A 17941-nucleotide genomic window follows, 5' to 3' on the forward strand; every position below is an offset into this window, starting at 1 on the left:
TTATTTCTCTCCTTATTCTCATGCTTGCACTAAAGACTGAAGCTGCATAAATCAGGTATGAAGTGAAACTCTGATTCCCTCTTAACTCGTCTTTCACTCTTCTTTCACTCACTGCTGCTGTCTTACTAGCCCCCAGTCATTTCGTTGTACGGTAGCACCATGATTTGGTTTATTTTTTCTAACGGCCTCTGTGTGGCGCTTTCAGGGTTACACTGGTTTCAACTGTGGTGATTTTGAGATCTTCTCCTGTGCCAGTTTGCGCTGTCAAAATGGAGGACAATGCGTGGAGATAAAGGGTCGCCCGCAGTGCCGCTGCCCAATTGGTTTTACCGGACTGCACTGTGAGAGCATCACAAACCGCTGCATGTGTCAAAACGGTGGCACCTGTATACCAGATGATTCCAACAAGTTCAGCTGCCGGTGTCCACCCGGCTTCAGTGGGCGGGCCTGTCAAACGTATAGACCTTCCTGCCCATATTTGGAGTGCAAACAGCGGGCAGGAGACAAAGTATGTGACCCGCAATGTAAGAACCCAGAATGTGAGTGGGATGGAGGCGACTGTACACTACACTGGGACAAGCCCTGGAAGAACTGCACAGCCTCCGTACCCTGCTGGGACTTATTCCATAATGGCCGCTGTGACCCAGAATGTGACAATTCAGGCTGCCTATTTGACAGCTTTGAATGCCAGAAAGGTTCATCGGCGGGCCCAAGCACTTGCAAGTATGTGTCCCATTGTATTTCTCACACTCTAGAGGATCACTGCTCTTCTTTTAGAAACTTGCAAAGATAATGCATGACAAATATTTATCCTAAAAAGATGTATATTACAGTTTTTACTGTATTTTTGATCAAATAAATTCGGACATGTTTAGCATAGACTTTTGTGAAAAACATTTTTAAAAAACTTACAGACCGCAAATATATATATTCCCATTATATGTATAATAATAAATATTTATTACCCTCATTTCTCTTTAGATATGACAGATACTGTGCAGATCATTATGCCAATGGTCATTGTAATCAGGGCTGCAACACAGAAGCATGTGGCTGGGATGGTCTGGACTGTGCCACAGATACCCCTCCCAAGCTGGCTGAAGGTACACTGGTTATCGTGGTGCTGCTGCAGCCCGAGGAGCTTTTGGGTGACCTTAAGGGTTTCCTGCGCTCTTTGGGGACACTCCTGCACACCAACCTGCGACTTAAGCTGGATGAGCATAAGAGACCTATGGTGTATCCATACTATGGAAATGAGGAAGATGAAATTCAAAACAATATTGCCACTATGAAGCAACGTGGAAAACGAGAGCTGGAGAAGGAGGTTATTGGGTATGTTCCTCACCCAAAAATTAACATTTTGTTATTTACCTTCATGTTGTTGTGTTTGTATAAATTAACATGGTTTTGGATATCTCCTTGATATATCTTTAGATCAAAGGTTCACCTGGAGATTGACAATCAACAGTGTTCTCAGCACTCGGACGAATGCATCTCCAGTGCAGACCAGGCTGCAGCATTCATAGCTGCCGAGTCCCTGAAATCGGAGCTGCCGTACCCCATCTACTCTGTGGACAGTAAGTGAACTACCAAAACAGGGTCATAGCAAATGAAATTGTAGTTTTCACTGTGTTGTTCTCTCTTTATAAACTTTAACCATCCTCTTCCACCTCAGGGGTTAAAAATTCAGTACCCCCCATGCCTCCTCTCATGTACCTGGTTGCTGTGGCTGCAGCTATCATCATGCTGATTTTGTTGCTGGGTGTGTTGGCTGCCAAGCGCAAACGCAAGCATGGGACTTTATGGCTTCCTGATGGCTTCCTGGGAAAGAAAGACTGCAAGCGGAGGGAGCCAGTGGGACAAGATGATTTTGGCATGAAGTAAGTGTGCACCTTACTCCACAACGTACTCAAGATATTTTCTGCCTTCAAGTTGTCATGGGAAGTTCCTGATTAATAAGTTGGAATGATGTGACAGTGTGCTTTCAACTGATATTGTATATATTATATATATTATACATTTAACATATTATAGACTTTTTTATTATTATTTAAAGTGTGTGAGTGGGCAATTTCATATTTCTTATTCTTTAGCGCTTATGTGATAAAATGAATATACAGTATGATGCTTTTAAGCAACAACAGCCAGAATTTTTTTTACATGCTTCTGTTAACCTGTTGATTTCAGGTGGCATCTTAAGTCAATCCTTCTTTCTTTATCCTCCCCTTTTTTTCAGGAGCATGCCAAAGCCACAGGATGGAGGGTTGATGGATGGCAGTTCTACCCATCATTGGTCAGAGGAGGATCATCTAACTAAAAAACCTAGGGTAAGAGACGGTACCTCCACAGCCCTGAAGATGACCGTAACAGATCCCTTTGTTTATGATCAATCTGAATGGACTCTTCCAACCTCACAGATGGAGGATAAGCCATTGCTTCCTGTCGGAGTGGATGGAGGAGTGGACAGGAGAGAGTGGACCCTGCAGCATCACAAAGCCGCTGACATCACACTCACTCCCCCTCAAGCGGACATAGACATGGACAGCCTGGATGTCAATGTTAAAGGACCAGGTTAATAGACAGATTCTTACTTACAATCTGAGTAGATGAGGAAAGAAGATTTTTGCCCTTTTAAATTCTCTTTCGTGCTTATAGATGGTTTCACTCCTCTCATGCTGGCATCTCTACGAACTGGCAGCAGCCCCGATTGTGGCAGCATGCTGGGAGATGAGGAGGAGGAAAGTGGAGCTGACGAGCCTGACACAAACGTCATAACCGACTTAATTGGCCAGGGTGCGTCACTCAATGCCCAGACAGATCGCACTGGAGAGGCTGCCCTTCATCTTGCTGCACGATACTCCCGAGCTGATGCCGCCAAGAGACTGCTGGATGCTGGTGCTGATGCCAATGCTCATGATAACATGGGCCGCACCCCTCTACATGCGGCCGTGGCGGCAGACGCCCAAGGAGTCTTCCAGGTGAGGGCATGTGCTTTCACTCATATGACTGCTAAGCCTAACTTCATAATATATTGTTCATATATCATAATATATTGTTATCCACCAATTTTTTTAAAGAATATTGTCGTAATTGTTTTTTGTTATTTGATATTTGCATTTTTAGCTGTTCTGATACCTACTTTGGCTGCATTTACACTGCAAGTCTTAATGCACAGATCCAATCTTTTGACCATATCCAATTTTTTTGACCCGTCTGTATACATTCACTTTAGACACGACTGGTATCCGATATCTGTGTTTACATAATTCCTGCCCAAAATGATAGTCAATGATTGCTTTACTATGCACATGGTAGACCCTCGGGTTTTGAATGGCCGTGCTATTAAAATTATTTATATAATGCACGTCAAGTGGCCATTATTATTTGCCAGCATGGACAACAGCTGTCATGGATGTTTTGCAGCACAAAATCTGACTGAACGGATAAATAACGGTAATTTAAATTTGTTAGGCTATTTTATTTACAGCTCGTTAGAGGTGGAATTTTTTGTGAAATAAAGTAGCACCAAGATGATATTTATTTAAAAGAATTCAAATTAATTAACGAGAGCGAGTGCGTGAAGCTTGCGAACAAGTGAAGTTATCACATCATTGCTAAGAAATGTAATGTAGCTTTAGCGAAGTTGTATTTATAAAATTCACAGGGCATGGGTTGAAAACAGCTCCTGAATGTGCAATTTCTTACCTAGCCTATATAAAGTTTCCATCTAAATAAAATGCGAGCGCATGCACGTCTGGCAAACGTGTCGCCCTCGCATTGGGAGTTCTGTGGGGATTCGGATATGTGTGTTTAGACGTAGGTCGGATGTCCAGATTTTGGATATGTATCCAATTAAAATACACATTTGGAAGTGGCTCAGATCGGATGCAAAAAAATCAGATCTCTTACGGATTTTTGTGTTTACATGTGTGCAACAAATGTAAATCTGTGTCAGATGTGAGCAAAAAATCTGATTTTTTGTGCCAGTGTAAATTCAGCCTTTGTTTGTTTGTTTTTTATAGGAACTCCTGCTTTATTTTCTGAATATCTTTTCTGCAGGCATATATATATATATATATATATATATATATATACACACACACACACACACACACATTCATACATACACAGATACTGTAGTTTGAAGATATATATTTTTATTTTCTCTCTATATTCATGGTTTGTGAAAAATGTTTTCAGATTTTTTTGTTTGCACATACCAATCATTACTGTTATGTGTTTTTAAACTCCAGATTCTCATCCGTAACCGTGCCACGGATCTTGATGCCCGTATGAATGACGGCACCACACCACTCATCTTGGCAGCCAGACTGGCAGTGGAGGGCATGGTGGAGGAGCTGGTTCACTGCCATGCAGATGTCAATGCTGTGGATGACCATGGTAAGATGAAAACCCATATGAACATGCATCAAAAGAAAATAAATTTTATTGATAAATGGAAAGGAAATAAATTTCAGAAATAAAAAGGACACCCTGTTTAATCTCATTGCGCTCATCTCATCCTCAGGCAAGTCGGCTTTGCACTGGGCCGCTGCTGTTAATAATGTAGACGCCACTCTAGTGCTACTGAAGAATGGAGCCAATCGGGACATGCAGGACAACAAGGTACTTGTTCATGTCTATTTGTTTATGTATATGTTTAATCACTTTTTGAGTACACAGATGTTTTGTGTGTCAGCCAAACACTTACGTTTGGTTTGTTCTGTGATGTAGGAGGAGACCCCCTTGTTCCTGGCTGCCAGGGAGGGCAGCTTTGAAGCGGCCCAAGTCCTCCTAGATCATTATTCAAATCGTGATATCACAGACCACCTGGATCGCCTGCCTCGTGATACTGCGCAAGAACGAATGCATCATGACATTGTGCGTCTGCTGGACCAGTACAACCTGGTGCACAGCCCACACTCTGGGCCTAACCACATGGGCAATGGCGGGGGACACTCCTCAATGGTCTGTGGGACAAACGGCACAGGATTCATGATTGGCATGCGTCCAGGACCGCAGGGCAAAAAGAATCGCCGAGCAGGAGGTAAAGCAAACACTGTTGCAGCCGGGACAGCCAAAGATCTAAAAGAAATGAAGGCGAAGAGGCGAAAGAAGCCGACCGGAGGAGAGGGGCCAAATGTGGTGGCGGTGGCTGGAGCCAGCGGAAATGTTACCAAAGCAGCTGGCGGTCTTTCAGAGAGCTCGGTCACCATGTCACCTGTGGATTCGCTGGAGTCTCCACACTCGTACGCTGGAGAGGCAGTGGCCACCTCCAGCACGGTAAATTCTCCCCCTCTGCTCAGCAGCCAATCCGTGAGGCCCATGCTGCCTCCTGTGAGTCACATGTTGGGCCAGCAGCAAAGCTGGGTGGGTCTGACCAAACACAGCTACAATGGTCACATGTTTGGCCTCATGCCACCCCACCAGATGAGTGCGGGCCACACCAGCATGCAGCAGCACCACAGCCCGGGCATGCTCACCCCGATGAACGTCACCATGAGTCGTGAACAGCTGCCGCCCATTGTCACCTTCCAAATGATGGCGGCAGGCAACAGGCAGAGCCTCCTCAAACAGGTGCAGCAAGGGCAGATGCAGGCGCAGGGGCAAAATCAGGCACAAAGTCAGCACCTGCACTGTAATCAGAGTATGATGTACCCCATGCCTGATGTGGGAATGCAGCACGGCCTGTCACATACCCTTCCGCACCCCCACGGTCACAACCACACACTCCCTCATGGGCTGCCTGAGAGCCAAGCACGGCAAGTAGCATCCTATCAGCCACGCCAGAGCCCCGTGGATAAATATCCCACGCCACCTTCCCAGCACAGCTACGCCCCTGCCGGCTCCGAGGGAACCACCCCTGGTCATCCCACACACAAACCCAGCGAACACCCCTACCTCACCCCCTCTCCCGAATCGCCCGACCCCTGGTCCTCCTCGTCACCCCACTCCAACTCAGACTGGTCCGATGTCACCACAAGTCCCACCCCTCTAGGAAATCTCCACACAGTGCCCCTTTCCCGCCACACACACATTCCTGAACAAGCCCAGCGGCAGCCCCCGTCACAGGCCACACAGCCGACGCAGTCCCAGCAGTCACAGCGCAGCAGTGTGTACGCGTAGGAACTTGGACCTTCGAGAGTTTAATTGCATGGCTGTTTTTATTCTCTCTCTTTAGCTGCCAGGGGAGAGGCTATTTATCCTTTCTCCACCCTTCATGTCTTTATTATGCTCTGCATGTTGACTTTGAAGTTTTCATATTGTAAATTCCCATCAGCCTGGATATTTCATTGCACAGAAGCCCCAGACTAAACGGAGAAACAGCTTTAACAACTCGGGAATCCTGTTAACGACCGTCTACGATCTAGGGCACTGTTACCTATGGACAATCACAGTGCCAAACTAAGGAGTCTCGTTTGTGGTTACTGTCCCCAATTTGGGGAAATTTATTTCAAGTTTTAGTCAAACCTTTTACAATTTGAAGGAAATTTTCTCATTTAATCTGCCGTCTTTCTTTGATCATTTTTATTAATATTAATTAAAAATCAGATATGCTTAATTGGTACCAACCTTGAAGGGATAGTTAACACGAAAATGAAAACTATGGCATAATTTACTCACTCTTATGTTGTTTCAAACCTGTATGACTTATTTCTGTGGAGTTCAAAAGGAGATATTTTTTTAAAATGTCTGTGTTTTTTGTCCATACAATAAAGTCAGAGTGGTTTAAGGTGGTTTTGGACCCCATTGACTTTCATTGTATGAAGAAAAACATTCTTCAAAAATATCATCTTTTGTGGTCTGCAGAAGAAAGTCATACAGGTTTGAATCTACATCAGTTTTTTTGGTGAGCTATGCTTTTAACTGATAATTTAATCTTTTCAATGTGATGGGTCAGCTTTCATGTGTTCTCAGTGTTTGTTTGTTTTTAGATCAACCTGCTTTTTTTTTTTCTTTTTTGTAGTGATATGTTTCTTAAATGAATTGGTGGTACTTTTTTTGCGATTGGTAGCATGAATGTGCTACACATAGATCTCCTTCATTCATGTGTGGTTCAGAGTTAAGCTGTGGTGTAAATAGTTAAATGTTACATTTTTATGTATTGCCATGTTGTCTGTTACGGTTTATCCTCTGCCTTGCCAATGATTAAAAGAGGTAAAAGGAGGTTTGTAAATATGAATGGGATCCACTTGGTTTCTTTTAAAAAGGTATGCAGTATTTAGTGGCCGCACAAAAACGACAAGAGGTTTGAAGAGGAATTCCAGCTGCCATCAAGCCACATGAGCCTTTCGGAAAAGGAAACATTGAGACATATAATATTAGTGCTTTTTACAACATATTTGTAACCATTGTTACTATTTTATTTGATTTGTTCTGCCTTTTTTGTGTTACTGTATATTAATATTCTGAGCATGATTCTGAAGTTGTATCTTTTATTTACACGAGTTTTTAAATACATGTCATATATTTTCTTCATCCTAATTACAATCAGCCTGTCTGTGCAACCGTTTGAATCACGTGATAATTTAGAAATCATACTTTATACAATCTAAATGTGCTGTTTCACTTTTTCTGGTTTGTGTTTTTGAGCAAAGCTTTATGAAACTGATTAGTACAATCACATTTTTTAAATGTGTTTTGCACAATAAAGCCCCTGGGTCTCTTAAATGCCAAATAAACACTCATAATAGTTTTTAGAAATGCATGCATATTTTAGCCAGAGTGATGATGAAATACTGTCGAAGGTCTTCTGAACGTCCGGTATGCTGTATTTGTGCAGGTGGGTGGATCAGAGATATTGTGTGTGTGCTCAAGGTCAATATTAAGAGTCTGCTTATGCAAATAGAAACCTTTATGTACTATAGACTCCAAATGGCGTGTTCTTTTTGGTAACGGTTGATATCCTGTAGCACTTAAGGGCCCTTCAACAGGATGATCTTTAGTGTACTAAAATCTGAGGAATTTAATGGGTGTTAGTCCACCAAATAAAGATCAAAGCAAAGCTTTTGGCGCATTGTATTTTCACCCAAATGTTATGCAAGGCTATTTTTATATGTGCTGTATATAATTTTATGTTGTTGTTTTTTTATGCTTATTGTACTTTCTTTGACTTTCACCAAATATATGCATACAGTATGCTATAATGAAGTTAATGTTTCGTCTTAGTTTTTTGTAGATTACAATTTGTGATTCAAAGGAAGAAAAAAAAACTGTATTGGAAATATTCCAAGACAATTGATGATTAAAATAGAGATGAAACCCAAATAAAGGAAAACCTTTACAAATTGATCTGGCTAAATGTCTCTTTTTGTTGCTGGTACACTAAAAAACAATCTATTTGTCTGTCTGAATTTTATATATTTATTAGATTGATTTATATTAGTGTGTCACAATTGCCCCCTACTTGCAAAGGGTATTTAATAACAATGATCGAAAACGAAGACTAAAATACAAAGCAGGTGAATGCACGCTTCTCAAAGTTTCTGTTCGATATCATTCTGTCCGCCAACCGACAGGTGGCGACAACGACTCATGATGAGGATCGAAACAACAAAAACACTAGGAAGTGCAGCAAGATTGTTGATAGAGATTTTCTACACTTCACTTGACAGTCTGCTTTTCATTCTTGATGAATGAGGGTATCCGACATGGGTGGACACATAACATGAACATGCGCAAGGAACACCCAGAACCTGATTTCCTCACATTTGAGCTTAGCTGGAGTAGCTCTCGGTGTTTAACTGTCAAATTAAGACTACTGAACTATTTAACTGACTGTATGTAGATTCAACTTATGTAGAACTCATCTTGAAGGATGGATATTTGACGGGGTTTTAACGATTAGGTTTGCCTTCAAACTCATAAACAAACTACAACTCTTCCGGATCTTCAGTAATCTTCAGAAAAGGTGAGACTTCAGAAAGGTGAAAATATAACGTTATGTGATATTTAACTTCTAGCTAAAAACGAATTGGGATCATAGTTTTATATTAAACGTCTGTTGTCAGCTTGCTATTATGATTTGCGGTAAAATATTGACATTTAGTTTGAGAATTTGAGTCATTAAATGTTACATTTAGTTTATTCATTTAGTCACTTAATTTATTTACGCTTAAGTTGCGGAATATTTTACGTTACTCTAATTTTTTATTTTTTTTATTTTTTTAACCAATTCGCCCGTAAGTGATAAATATATAATTATTTACTCACCCTCATGTTGTTTGACTTTATTTCTTGCGTGGAAACACAAAAGGAGATGTAAAGCAAAATGACAGCCTCAGTTAGGGTGAACTAGTCTATCCCTTTAAATGTCCTAAATTTAGCAAACTGCAGGGTTAATGTTTGATTTCTTGGTCAAAGATACTATACTGTGTGAACACTTCATAACTGTTGTTTATGGCCATTAATGTTTACAGAGCAGCTTGCTTGTCAGACCCAGCTGGGACAACATTGTATTTCAACATCTGTCTGCTCTTTGCCCCTTTCTTTCTCATGTCACCCCAGCCTGTCCTGGTCTCCTCGTGAGAGGCTGTCATCATGGCATCAGTCAAGCTGAAGTACCTCTCTCTGGGGGTTCTGGTGTTCCAGACCACGTCCCTGGTGCTGACCATGCGTTACTCGCGCACCTTGCAGGGTGAAGGGCCGCGTTACCTGGCCTCCTCTGCAGTGGTGGTGGCAGAGTTCCTCAAGATCCTCACTTGTGTGGGACTCGTCTTCAAAGATCACAGTAAGTTTCATGGTGCATCCTTTCTCCCTGAGATTGGTTTGATATCTTTTTCTGAAAGCACCACAGTATCTTAGAAAATCATTCACCCCTTATTTTGTGGGTGACTGTAAATGCAGTGAGAAATTCAATCTCTGTGTATGCGAGATGCGTGAGACAAAGAGTTGCATTTGCATAGTCTGGTTTGCATTGGGATTTACTTCCAAAAGTTTTGTGGTACTCGCCTTTCAACACAGAACAGCATCTGATGTAATGTCTCTATAAGAAATTAAAAAATATTGTATTAAAATATCTCTGTAAGGTAGTGATTCCCAAACCTTTTTGTCATCCGAAACTCTTTGACCTAAAATATTTATTAAGTCATTTAATAACACATTTGCATGTTCATGGTTCTTAGATGTTGGTTATTGCTCACATGATAAACAAATAATCAAATAAACAAGGGTAAACAAATGTGATGTTTTATTTTTTTTATGTTGATTGTTTTTATTTTTAAATCTTTTTTTTTTAGTTTTACATTTTTTGATTTTATTATTATTAACATTTTTGTCAACCCTCTGCATTTCCGAAATAGACTGAAGAAAATACAGTCAAATTTATGGTGCAGCAGTCTGTGTGAACAGTTCAGAAAACAGAAGAAACAGTGTACAACTTTATGTAGAGAATTTCTGTCCATCCAAAAGTAGTAAGTAGATCAATAATGAATTAATTTAGTCAGAGAAAACAAAACAGAATGTATAATTCTACCCGTGAATTTCTTCATTGGCATTGTACCTCAGATTGTAAATATTTTTAAAATATTTGATACCACTAGCCTGGAAAATTATGCTAAATCCAGTGATTACTTTTTTCTTGTAAGTGCTGATAATATCAACCTGGTCCAGTCTTCAGTGTCTCGTGATCCTTCACAAATGATTCTAATATGCTGATTTGGTGCTCAAGAAACATTTCTTCTTATCATGGTTGAGAACACTTGTGCTGCTTAATATTTTTGTGTTTAAAAGAACATCATTTATTTGAAATTAAAAGCTACATTGGATGGAATGGCTGTGAATATGATTTAATATTTCCGGGTAACTGTAGTGTCTGTGTGAAACAGGTTACAGTGGCCGAGCACTGAGCAGTATTCTGAGACAGGAAATTCTACACAAGCCTATAGAGACGCTGAAGCTGGCAATTCCTTCAGGGATCTACACGCTACAGAATAACCTGCTCTACGTAGCACTATCCAACCTTGATGCGGCTACCTATCAGGTAAGTCACTATCCATCCATTAGTTACTGCCTTATTTTTTATGGCTATCATTCTTATGTTTTTTTTTTTTAATCCTGTACACTTCTAGGTGACATACCAGTTGAAAATCATTACCACAGCCCTGTTTTCTGTGTTTATGCTGGGCCGCAGGCTCGGTGTGTTCCAGTGGTTGTCTCTGTTAATTCTTATGGCCGGCATTGCACTTGTACAGGTAAAAATACCTTGATTATTAAAAAAAAAACCTCATTTTTGTTATAGTCTTTGATGTATTCATGCAATTCATGAATGTTTGTTTGGACAGTGGCCAGCGGACTCCCAATCAGACCCTCAAAAAGAGCAGCTGACTGCAGGCTCACAGTTTGTTGGGCTGGTGGCCGTGTTGGTGGCCTGTTGCTCTAGTGGGTTTGCTGGTGTCTACTTTGAGAAGATCCTTAAAGAGACCAAGCAGAGTGTTTGGGTCCGAAACATCCAGCTTGGTAAGTATGTTTATAAAGAAAATGGATCGTATATTAGCCTAAACATCGCTATATTGAGTTCAAAAGTGGGTCAGTTATGCATAAAGAAATAGTTCATGCAAAAATTAAAATGTATTACCCTCAGGCCATCCAGGAATGTATTTGAGTTTGTTTCTTCATCAAAAGAGATTTGGACAAATGTAGCATTACATCACTTGCTCACCAGTGGATCCTCTGCAGTGAATGGGTGCCGTCAGATTGAGAGTGCAAACAGCTGATAAAAACATCACAATGATCCACAAGCAATCCACATGACTCCAGTCCATCAATTAATGTCTTGTGAAGCAGAAATCTTCTTTAAACTGTTGCTTTCCATCTACAATAGGAGTGATCTATTGATAATATTGCTTTCTCCAGTGAAAAAGCCATCTCATCTGAATCAGGAGAGAAATAGGCAGAGATCAAGCACTGTTTACAATTTGAAGACAGTCAAAAACACTATTAAACAAACATGTCGGTGGATTTTAATGTGAGAGGACAACAGGGGATGGACTTTTGCGCCATAAGTGACGGTTTGATTTTAAGATACCTTGATGCATCTTTTCACTTCGCAAGATGTTAATTGATGAATTGAAGTTGTGACGTTTACTTGTGGATAATGGTGGTGTTTTTATCAGCTGTTTGAACTCATTCTGACAGCACCCATTCACTGCAGTGGATCCTTTGGTGAGCAAGTGATATAATGCTAAATTTCTCCAAATCTGTTCTGATGAAGAAACCAACTTAGAAACAAAATCTTGGGTGACTTGGATTTTATTTTGGGTAATCTATTCCTTTAATTAGATTAAAGTTTTTAATTGGTCTTGCTGTAATGCCGAGTTCACACTGCACGATTTTAGCCTGATTTTTCACTCGCCGACAGGTTTTGCGAAATCGTCGACAAATGCCCGAAATCGGAGGCAAATCGGTGCTCGTTCACGCGAGTGACAATCACGCAGTGTGAATTATCACAGCCCGCAAATGGTCTGTGAGCTGATTTCCAGCTACAAGGAGAAAAAGAAAAACTGATTATGCAGGAGGGAGATGCAGGGAACAGGGATTGGGTGTTCTGCAAAGAGAGTTGGAGGTAAATAATTTAGCAGTAACTGTTGTGCTGATGTTGTGGCTGGTCAAGTAAATGTTTGTGCTTGTTTCTGTATGATATAATTGTTCATATATCTATTAAAATACTGATATTATGGTCTATAACTCCTCCCTGAACTTCCCTCTGCCCTGTATCTTGGTCTCTCATTGGCTGTAGGTCATTGCCGATGTAGTTTTCAGTCAGAAATCATTGCACACAGCGTGATTGTGAATCGCCGACAGCTCCAGATTTTTAGCATGCCAAATATTTTGTGGGCGTTGACGACGTGTCGGCGATTCCCTCAGATTGCGTCTTTGATAATTCACAATGTGTGATTGTCATTGTGAACGAGCACCGATTTGCCGATTTCAGGCATTTGTCTGCGATTTCGCAAAACCTGTCGGCGAGTGAAAAATCGGGCTAAAATCGTGCAGTGTGAACTCGGCATAACCTCCTGTCGTTGTTCCATCGTGCAGTGTGAACACAGCAACAACTGAATGCTACCCCTGATAGTCGTTCAGTGTGAAACCAACAGTGATGCGACATCTTTGAAAATCGTGCAGTGTGAACTCGGCATAAAGAGCATTGATGATTTGCTTGGTATTTAAATTAGATTTTTACACCTCCTGCCATGTAAAAGTATTAAATATATGAAATATCATTATTCTAAAGCACAGGTCAGGAACCTACAGTTTTTAACGTGAAGTGGCATTTTTAACATCTGCCAAGTACAAAGTATTGCTATAAGAGCAAAAAGCAACAAAAAAGTAGATCAAACAGCATCACTGTGATGAGCGACTGCACCTATGCATGCCAGTGCAAACACACCTGCCTACGGTTGGCGACTGCTGTACTAGAGGGATTTTGCATATAAAGTCATTCAATAAGTTGAGGTTTTAGTGTAATCAGAACCTCTCACAAAGGGCACAGATTTTAGACTGGGTAGAAATGTATGATGCTTTTCCTCGGTCTAAACATGTTTGTTCAGATCAAATTCATACTTTACACAGCTTAGGTGAAAATTAACTGACAACTTTGAGCACTATGCATAACACGCATAACCTGTTTTTAAACTAGAAGTCTGTTTATCTTCTGTATAATCTGTATTTCCGAGAGACAATCTCAAATTTCAAATAACTAGGTTTTATTTCTTTCAGCAAGCAGAATCCTTGCACAAAACAGTCACATTCAGGAGCTGAATATTTATGCGTGTGTGTTTTCACTCTTGCCATGTGGAATCTCAGTGTAGGGTTTATTTATAACTGGCAATGTGTGAATGGAGCGTCTGTAGTGATTCACCTTCTAATGTGAACTTCTGTTCGTCATAATGAGCTGAGCCAAAAAAAAAAACATCTCTGTTCTTCAATGAGTGCTGACATAATTTGATCATATCAAAGTTTATCATAACTAGTTTTCTCAGAATAAAGCCATTTGTTTATTCACATGCGTTTATACGCTACTGTTCAAAAGATAAACTGCATTTAAATTTTATAAAAAAAAGAAACATTTCAAATTCTAATTATTTCACAATATTGTTGTTTTACTGTATTTTTGATCAGATGCAGTGAACTTTTGAATGGTACTGATTTTTTTTATTTTTTTTTTACTTTTGAATGGTTGGTTTGCTAATAATCTTAAGGCAGTTGGGACCACAGTCACCAAGCAAAACATTGGTAACACACTACGCCGCAAAAAAAAAAAACATCTCTGTTCTTCAATGAGGGCTGACATAATTTGATCATATCAAAGTTTATCATAACTAGTTTTCTCAGAATAAAGCCATTTGTTTATTCACATGCGTTTATACGCTACTGTTCAAAAGTTAAACTGCATTTAAATTTTATAAAAAAAAGAAACATTTCAAATTCTAATTATTTCACAATATTGTTGTTTTACTGTATTTTTGATCAGATGCAGTGAACTTTTGAATGGTACTGATTTTTTTTATTTTTTTTTTACTTTTGAATGGTTGGTTTGCTAATAATCTTAAGGCAGTTGGGACCACAGTCACCAAGCAAAACATTGGTAACACACTACGCCGCAATGGACTGAAATCCTGCAGCGCCCGCAAGGTCCCCCTGCTCAAGATGGCACATGTACAGGCCCATTTAAAGTTTGCCAAAGAACATCTAAATGATTCAGAGAAGGCTTGGAAGAAAGTACTGTGGTCAGATGAGAACCAAAATTGAGCTTTTTGTTATTAACTCAACTCGCCGTGTTTGGAGGGAGAGAAATGCTGACTATGACCCTAAGAACACCATCCCTACAGTCAAGCACAGAGGTGGAAGCATTATGCTTTGGGGCTGTTTTTCTGCTAAGGGTGCAGGACGACTTCACCGCATTGAGGGGCAAATGGACGGGGCCATGTACTGTAAAATCTTGGACGAGAACCTCCTTCCCTCAGCCAGAACACTGAAGATGGGTCATGGATGGGTCTTCCAGCATGACAATGACCCGAAACATACTGCCAAGGCAACAAAGGATGGGCCCAAGAAGAAGCACATTAAGGTCATGGAGTGGCCTAGCCAGTCTCCAGACCTCAATCCTATAGAAAATCTGTGCAGGGAGCTGAAACTTTGAGTTGCCAAACGACAGCCAAGAAACCTTAAGGATTTAGAGAGAATCTGTAAAGAGGAGTGGATCAAAATCCCTCCTGAGATGTGTGCAAACCTGGTGACTAACAACAAAAATCGTCTTACCTCTGTGCTTGCCAACAAGGGTTTCTGCACCAAGTACTAAGTCATGTTTTGCTTGGGGATCAAATACATATTTCACTCACTGAAATGCAAATCAATTTCTAACCTTTATATAATGTGTTTTTTTTCTGGATTTTTTGGTTGGTATTCTGTCTCGTTAAAATAAACCTACCATAATTTGTTTAAAAAAACATATCTCAGTGCTGTGGTATATGAAACAAATGTAAATGTTTTACCCTCTGTGTCTTCTGTGTGCAGGCATGTTTGGCCTGGTTTTTGGGATTTTCGGGATGTTGGCCTACGATGGTGACAGAGTCCAAGAACACGGAATGTTTCAGGGCTACAACACGCTAACCTGTATTGTGGTCGCTCTCCAGGTGAGCCTGAACACTTTTCAGTACAAGCAGGGCTGTGCAAAAAATCAAATGCGAAAAAAATTCATGCGCATCTCGTCAGTAAAGGCGCTCCTGTGATTAGTAGTAAATCTCCAGCACGTGCTTTCAGGTGGAGTGGCATTTACTACACAGAGCCGTAGTTCACTGACAAGCTACGCAATATCGCGTTCAAAATCGCAGGTGATTCATTGCCAATTATGAACACGATTTTGCGTAGCTTGTCCGTGAACTACGGCTTTGTGTAGTAAATGCCGCTCCACCTGAAAGTACGTGCTGGAGATTTACTACTAATCACAGGAGCGCCTTTACTGACGAGATGCGCATTAATTTTTTTCGCATTTGATTTTTTTGCACAGCCCTAACAAGACTTGTGAAGTACAAAACAAATTTACATGTGAATCAGAACTGATAATTGCTTCATCGTCAGCAGCCAACACAAGTGATTTTTCCTTGTAACACATTAATATGTAACAATATAAAAAAATTTTTTTTTTCTTTTTCCCACAGGCACTTGGAGGGCTCGTGATCGCTGCTGTCATCAAGTATGCTGACAACATACTGAAAGGCTTTGCTACATCACTCTCAATTATCCTCTCCACATTAATTTCATATTTCTGGCTTGAGGACTTTGAGCCTACCAGGTAAAAATGACATTTTTTTAAATGTCTTGTGACCAATAAATGCTTTCAATTCAATTGATTTAAAGTAAAAAAGAAAAAAAAAAAAGAAAGAGGAATTTAATTGAAATGAACCGAAAACCCACATGTTTTTCTTTTCTGTCCAGTGTGTTCTTCCTAGGCACAGTATTGGTCATAATGGCGACGTTTCTCTATGGTTATGAGAGCAAGCCGGCACCCAACCCAAGCAGAGCATGATAAGGGGATGGACGAGGTGGAAGTGGAGTGGAACAAATGAATGAAATGAGTGGAAGGACAGAGAAGAGGAGAGGAGGTGCAGAGAGTGGGAAAAAAAGGATTGATACAAGGTTGGATAACAGGCTGGGCCACTGTTGTGCAGTGCTGAGCTGAAGCACACTGGGTGAAATGCTCTGGGTCTCGGGTTTTAGTGAAACTCACGAAAAACATTAATCAGCGCTGATCACATTAATGGGTGATGGCTAAAAACACTTCGTAATGTGCCATTTTCAAATCTTGCTGGATGCGCTGAGACCTTTTTTTGGACAATCAGGACTTGAACCTTGAGCACAAAACTTGTTTGGCTCTTCTTGGCCATTTAATATCCATTCATCTTCAAGGGGCAATGGCTGCTTTTGGTTTGCAACAGTGGCCTGCAGTAAATTGCCACAAATGAAACTTGAATCTCACAATGGATGTTACAGAGGGGGTCGTTGCATCACTGTATTTTTGTGTCATTATTCAAACTTCTTAAGTCCTAAAAATTATTTTATGCTATTTTAATTAACTGGGTTGCTGCGTTAGTTTCTGCACCATAGTAGTTGATGGAATAAGGGATCTTTCGTGAATAGAATGTAAACTTTTGATATTATAATAATGAAAATGATAACAATACTTATGATGATGCTAAGCCGGTCAGTTTGTGGGATGTTGTGATTACAGATTACCTCTGTCACCAGGCAACAAAGAATACTTGAGTTACTCCGTTATATATGCAAGGAAGTGTATTTTTTTAGCAACTTTGCACTATGTGTGAAGCTATTTTAGTATCTGGTGAGGAGTAATAATAAATCAGGTGTATAATTGTCTCTTTTTTTTTTTTTTCTTCAAACAAAACACATTTTTACCAGGGCAGCACAAAATGTAAAAGAAAAGGCTTGGCTTTTTTTTTTTTTCAAAGGTGTAAAAACAATGCATGCAGTCACAGCTTGAAAAAGTAATGAATTAAAGAGGAAAATAGATTTTACAGTTAGGATGCTCTAGCTGCCCCAGTCCTTCAGAACACACTGAACCTCAAAATCAATAAACTCTACATTGACCTCCGAAGACCAGCATTGGTAATGTTGTTTTTGAAGTCTGTGCATCCCTTATGGCATCATAAATTCAGTTTATACAAATCCAGTGGCTTTAATGCTCAAGCGAACTGATTGGATTCATTTTTGATAATCAAGCAATGTTTGTTGTGCTTTTGTTTCTGGATGTGTGTGTGAAATCTCAATAGGAAGGTCTGGATGGTTTTCACCTCTCTAATGAGTAGCAGTGGGAGTTGGTGTTTGCAGCACTGTTCAAATCTTTTTCTTCCCCTCCCTCGATTCCTTCGCTCCCAGGTGAGCAGAACAGTGAATTAGTAGACCGCTCCATAGAAATTTAAGCAGC

The 17941-nt window shown here is 40.3% G+C and overlaps 2 protein-coding genes across 2 annotated transcripts in view; both read left to right on the forward strand.

The window, feature by feature from the left end:
- The window catches only part of LOC107548805 (neurogenic locus notch homolog protein 2-like), a 65664-nt gene extending 59019 nt beyond the window's left edge, over window positions 1–6645 (forward strand). Inside the window, exons 25-34 of the mRNA XM_016229629.1 lie at window positions 206–723; window positions 982–1332; window positions 1435–1577; window positions 1676–1880; window positions 2237–2327; window positions 2418–2571; window positions 2656–2978; window positions 4254–4401; window positions 4529–4626; window positions 4735–6645. Coding sequence (XP_016085115.1) covers window positions 206–723; window positions 982–1332; window positions 1435–1577; window positions 1676–1880; window positions 2237–2327; window positions 2418–2571; window positions 2656–2978; window positions 4254–4401; window positions 4529–4626; window positions 4735–6126 — 3423 coding nt within the window. The 3' untranslated portion in view covers window positions 6127–6645. The remainder of the gene's footprint in view (window positions 1–205; window positions 724–981; window positions 1333–1434; window positions 1578–1675; window positions 1881–2236; window positions 2328–2417; window positions 2572–2655; window positions 2979–4253; window positions 4402–4528; window positions 4627–4734) is intronic.
- Window positions 6646–8518: 1873 nt separating this feature from the next.
- LOC107548839 (UDP-N-acetylglucosamine transporter-like) lies at window positions 8519–17224 on the forward strand. Its single transcript, XM_016229664.1, has 8 exons — window positions 8519–8911; window positions 9508–9730; window positions 10827–10981; window positions 11070–11192; window positions 11283–11457; window positions 15514–15632; window positions 16158–16291; window positions 16435–17224. The coding sequence occupies exons 2-8, from the start codon at window positions 9541–9543 to the stop codon at window positions 16523–16525; spliced, it is 987 nt and encodes a 328-aa protein (XP_016085150.1). The 5' UTR covers window positions 8519–8911; window positions 9508–9540; the 3' UTR covers window positions 16526–17224.
- Window positions 17225–17941: the final 717 nt, after the last annotated feature.

Source organism: Sinocyclocheilus grahami, unplaced genomic scaffold (assembly GCF_001515645.1).
Source record: "Sinocyclocheilus grahami isolate Dianchi unplaced genomic scaffold, SAMN03320097.WGS_v1.1 scaffold16.1, whole genome shotgun sequence".
Lineage (NCBI taxonomy): Eukaryota > Metazoa > Chordata > Actinopteri > Cypriniformes > Cyprinidae > Sinocyclocheilus > Sinocyclocheilus grahami.

Bases quoted from the DNA above. Each gene is read 5' to 3' on its own strand.
- LOC107548839 (XM_016229664.1), top strand. From the start codon at position 9,541: ATGGCATCAGTCAAGCTGAAGTACCTCTCTCTGGGGGTTCTGGTGTTC. The intron at 11,193-11,282 runs GTAAAAATACCT...TTGTTTGGACAG, and splicing joins CCGGCATTGCACTTGTACAG to TGGCCAGCGGACTCCCAATC. The intron at 16,292-16,434 runs GTAAAAATGACA...TTTTCTGTCCAG, and splicing joins GAGGACTTTGAGCCTACCAG to TGTGTTCTTCCTAGGCACAG.